At 49.4% G+C, this 5240-nt stretch overlaps 1 protein-coding gene across 3 annotated transcripts in view; it reads left to right on the forward strand.

Annotated features, from left to right (window-relative positions):
• The window catches only part of HECTD4 (HECT domain E3 ubiquitin protein ligase 4), a 70645-nt gene extending 66338 nt beyond the window's left edge, over window positions 1–4307 (forward strand). For all 3 annotated transcript variants that reach the window (XM_069870928.1, XM_069870926.1, XM_069870927.1), the window contains exons 74-76: window positions 274–469; window positions 1078–1300; window positions 1771–4307. In XM_069870928.1, coding sequence (XP_069727029.1) covers window positions 274–469; window positions 1078–1300; window positions 1771–1907 — 556 coding nt within the window. In that variant the 3' untranslated portion in view covers window positions 1908–4307. The remainder of the gene's footprint in view (window positions 1–273; window positions 470–1077; window positions 1301–1770) is intronic.
• The last annotated feature ends 933 nt before the right edge of the window (window positions 4308–5240 follow it).

Genomic DNA, 5240 nt, shown 5'->3' on the forward strand with positions numbered 1-5240 from the left:
CTGAAGAGCAGCGCGGATCGGCCATTTGCTGCCTTCAGCAAACAGCCCAGTCAGGACGCTTGTGAGAAATGGGTAAGCGTGAGAGAGGAGGAGGAAGCTGAGGAAAGTGGAGTTAAACTGGGAAGCATCAGAATGAAAATAGCTCAGTGCTCACCCCGGATTATTCAAAAGCAGAATCTCCCCATGAAACCCCTCTGTATGTAACGGTCTGGGGTAGGGCAAGAGGGCTCTTAAACACTCTCCACTTCTTTTCCTGAATCTCTGGCCTTGCAGATGGGAGAACAAGGATGTGTATGCCACAGCGATCCGGAGCTTGAGAATGCGTGAGCTTCAGACTCCAGAGTGCATGACTGCAGTGCGTGCTGGGCTGGGCTCCATCATCCCCCTGCAGCTGCTGACTACGCTGACCCCTCTGGAGATGGAGCTGAGGACGTGCGGGCTTCCCTACATTAACCTGGAGTTTCTCAAGGTGTGAGGAACTGCAGCTTCTTGTGCAAAACTTACCTGCCTGACAGGTAGAGGACGGGACTCTCACACATAGAAGGTGTTGGGGGAGAATCACCTGCTTGTGATGTAGCCAGGAGAGTCCTTGTGGAACGCTGGCCTCCCTCTGCCCCAAAAGAAATCTTATAAGAATTGCAGATGGTTTCTGAAAATCACAGATTAATCTGTAACAACTTCTGGTCCTAAATACTTACACTTTGTTGCCATAAAAAGAACCGTTCTTTTGTGTAGAATATTCTCAGCCACGAGCGTTATCGTTTTTCTGTGTTTTCCTAAAGAGCAGCAATGCTGAGCAGCTCCAGACCTGCATATTAAACAAAACAGCAGCATCTGCTGCCGGCACTGGGGGGGAACACGCTGAGCCAAGCCTGTTAAAGCTGAGGGGTAAAAAGATACAAACCCTCTCTGTCAGCACTACTGTGGCTGCATTTCCGCGTGACTTTGAAAAGGCAGGAGGACCTGGGGAGAGGGCTGTGGTTACCATCCCATTCTGCCCTCTGACCCCGTTAAGTGGGGAAGGTTTATGAAGGGAGGAGAGAGCAGCAGTGGATACCTTGCTTTCTTCTCTCATAGGCGCACACCATGTACCAGGTGGGTTTGATGGAAACCGATCAGCACATCGAGTTTTTCTGGAGCGCGTTGGAGATGTTCACTCAGGAGGAGCTCTGCAAGTTCATCAAGTTCGCCTGTAACCAGGAACGAATCCCCTTCACCTGCCCCTGCAAGGACGGAGGCCCTGACACCGCCCACGTCCCGCCGTACCCCATGAAAATAGCTCCTCCCGATGGAGCTGCAGGTATGTGTGTGCGCCCTCCGTCCCTGAGGAAAGAAAATCAGGTCTGCTTTCTAGCTTTCAAATCCTCTTTCTCTCCGATTTAAGTGTATTCAGTGCCCAAAGAGTGATGAAGGAGAAGCAGAGGTAGTTTGGGCTGTAAACAAGGAGAGAGCCAGCCTGTTTTTAGGAAGTGTGAACATGAAATTTCCAACTCAACTTTAACAACTTAAAGCATTGCTCTCGAGACAAGAGATGTTGTGATGTACTTGTCTTACATGCTCTAAAAGGATTCAGACTCAAGAAAACAGTGGCCTCAGAACAGACTGAAAAGCCCAGCAGTGTTTAATTTCAGCATCAGATCCCTGTGTTACAGGCAGGGATTTGATTGTTTCGATGCTTTCTAGGGCGGAGTGCAGAGGGGGGAGGCTTTTGGGAATGACGGTGAAAGCAAATGTTGTATTCAGAGCCTTTCTGGCACTGCTTCCCTGCAGGTTCTCCCGACTCTCGGTACATCCGCGTGGAAACGTGCATGTTTATGATCAAACTTCCTCAGTACTCCTCGCTGGAGATAATGCTGGAGAAGCTCCGGTACGCCATCCACTACCGGGAGGATCCCCTCAGCGGCTGAGCGGGAGAGGGGGCTGCCTGGAGGTGACTGTCGGGATCGTTCCATGACTCTGCTAACGTTGGAAACCCTTCGATTCACATAAAAATACCTCCTGTAACACTGTGTGACGAGCTGGAGGTTAATTTATTTTCTGAACTTCGGTTCCCATTACAATAATTACTGGAAGACTTACATTTTGTATTCGTAGACTTTGTGGTGGACTGGTTATTTTGCTGCCTTGTTTGTGGAATATTTGTAGGATAGTTTAGTAAAGACCAGTTTGTGTATAATTTAATTTTGAAAAACCTTTAAACCTGTACATTTCTAATTTTGTAATTTAGAAGGGACGTTACCCTGCAAACACAACAAAGTGAGGGCGTTTGGAGTTCGGGAGCACCCGGAGGTGAAGGCTCGCAGATCGCTCTCCCCTGAAACATTTTTGAGTACAAAAATGGGAAGAATTGGGTGCGGAGAGAAGCGCTGCTGGGCCCCTGCAGGAGCTGAGCGTGGAACCTCTTCCATCACAGGCAGAGATGGTGCTGAATTTCAGGCCTTGCTTGAGCTTGAGAGCAGCAGACGCGCTGCCAAGCTGCACGGTCACCTTCCCACCACTTTCTGTTAACTTTAAACTCTAGAGGAGCACAAGGGGAGCTGCCATGGTCAGTCTGGGATTTCGGCTGACTGCTTGTGATGAGGAAGGTTTATAATTGAAAGAACAGTGAAAGGGCCATAATTCCATTGGGTTCTTGCCCTCGATGTTCTTGAACGTCTGCTTTGCGTAGGAACAAAGTAATTTATTGCAAATTAAAATATTAGCAGAAAAAAAAATTAATTCTGTGGTGTAAGACACCACGGCTCGAGCTTGCAATCTGCAACTTTTAACCTCTGCCCAAAGGAGCTTTCAGAGCAATTGGGGTGTGATTGAACACCTGTAACTCATCTTTGTACTCAAAAATGATCTTTGATCTAAAAGAAAATTGTCCAAGAGCCGTGACATCTGAAAAGAGGCTGAGGGGGAAAGACATGAAGTGGGGCATCTGAAGAGAGGAGCTTTATTCTCCATGGAAAGGTAACAGCAGGCTGTGGGGAGAGCACGATTCTCTGAGTTTAACTGTAGTATCCTGTGAAACACGTTCTGGGGTGGTTTCAGAACACCACATCACTGGGTGTCTCTTCCTGTACTTGTGTGAAAGCGGTTGCCCTGCACTGGGTGTATTTAAAACTGCGGCGCTGCTTTGTTGATCACTTGGAACCCGGCACAAGAGAGAATTACCCACGTGCTGGAGAACTGAGAACACACGGAAACCGCTGCTGCGCTGCTCGGCTCGGTGCTACCTGGGAGTCAAGTGCCAGTACTGAGCTTACACGTTCGTTGCTTCCCTTCCCATGTGCTCAGCGCACGTCAGCTGCACGAGAAGTCTGGATGGCGTGTGTGTAACTGTACTTCACAGTGTGGCTCGTCAGTGGTGATGGGAGTTGAAAAAGCTGTATTTATTGTATATTATTGTGAATATTGGGAATTCAGAGTGTGTGGTATTTGGAAGATGTGAGTAAGAGAGAAAAGCTTCAACAAGTCTGTATATTGTTGTTCTGTGAGCGATTGGAAGCGTGTGTGCAGCCCGTGTAGAGGTAGCTGTCGAGATACAGTCTCCAGATCCTGTGGTTAGCAAAGCTGTGTTGCCCTGTCAAAGGAACCGACACGTGTAGGAAGAATATTTACTCTTGAACCTTGTCCATTTCCTAGTAGAAGCGTTTATGTAGCTGAGAAACCACTGGGAGTGAGCGCAAACACATGTGGAGCTTGCAAAGACTGAGGGGGAAAACGAAGCAGAAGAACGGCTCAGAGGCGGTTTATTCCCATCTGGGATGTGCATTCCCAAGCCGGCGCCGCACGGAAATGTGAAGAACGTCCATGGAATTTCATGGCAGAACTCTTGCTGCTGACAGCGACGCGTTTGGGGTTTCTTTCTGGTTCGTTCTGGGCTGAGGTTGCCCGGTCCCAGCCCTCGGCGCCGGGGGGACTCGCAGAGTGGGAACTGCTGCTAATGTCCTGTCTCCTTCCAGAGCGCACGTCGGAGCGGGACGCGTCTGCGTCCTGGCCCTGGAAGGTGTGCTGTAAAGTTACTTGATACATATTTATTGCAATTATTTATGATTACAAATAACAAACTTCTGATCAGCGCTGTTTACACCTTGCTGTGTAAACGAAGCTTCCTATACAGGAGAATGTCACACCGATAATTAGCCGTCGTCGTCGACTTTGGTTTCTGTGAAGAGTGGCCGGAGCCCTGCGAGAGGAGGAGCTGCTGCGGGGAGGTTTTTGGCTTTTTTTTTTTTTTCTCCCACGTTACTAGGAAGGAAGCGCTGCAGCGGTTGGACTGCAGCCCAAATGGCCTTTAATTAAAGCTTTTCTAATCATCATTACTTCCTTGTGCTTTAAATGAACTTGACATTGTAATAGGCTTGTTTGTCAGAGCAGAGGTTGGGTTGTGGTTTATTTTTCTTTACTATATAATATCCATTCAGAATGTACGATTGTACCGAGCACCGGGAGCCGGTGGGGCCGGGTGTTCTCGCTTGGTGTGTGTCCTTCCTGGTACCGTACACAGCATTAACCTGTTAAGTGCTCTTGGCCATACGGTGTAACACTTGCATAAAGGAGATTCTTAACATCCCTCCAGATGTGCCGTGTCCTTATTATTTGGGGCTGGAGATAATTCACACCCCCTCTGCTGCTGGAGCTGCTCCAACTGACGCTGCGGGGCCCGTACCCCGTAACTGTGTTTAGGTGAAACAGCGGTGTAAATATTCTGTACAGATGCGAAAGCGAGCCCAGCGACTGCCAATATTTCTCTTAATGGAGATGGTGCCGTGTTCCTCGTGCCTGAGGAGCAGTGCAGGCTGAGCCAGGCTCTCAGCTCGCTGGGGTGTTATTTTCCCTCCTCGCTCCTCTGCACCAGGCGTCCTGTGACCCCAGCAGCGCCCGCTCAGCTCCCCTGCGCTTGCCGGAGCCGTTTTCCCCGGGAAGGTCATAGCGAGGTTGGTGCCACCTGGTTTTAAATACCTTTCTTCTGCTTTTCTTGTATAAATAAATGCTTACATTTGGTGGAAGCTTCAGTAAAATGTCTTTATTTTAGAAGCCAGATCACCTCAGCTGTGGCTGGTTGCAGCCTGGGGGATGGGGCTGGCAGCAGAGCCGAGGCCTCCAGTAACGGCGACTGGTTAATTAGCCCCAAGAATGCTGCACCCAGTTAACTGAGGTGATCTGGTACCCGCTACAGCCCACTCGGGCCTGGCTGCCGCTGGGGTCTCACATGGTGTTTCGCTCCCTACCTCCCCCCTTCCTGTAATGGA

Source organism: Phaenicophaeus curvirostris, chromosome 17 (genome assembly GCF_032191515.1).
Source record: "Phaenicophaeus curvirostris isolate KB17595 chromosome 17, BPBGC_Pcur_1.0, whole genome shotgun sequence".
Lineage (NCBI taxonomy): Eukaryota > Metazoa > Chordata > Aves > Cuculiformes > Cuculidae > Phaenicophaeus > Phaenicophaeus curvirostris.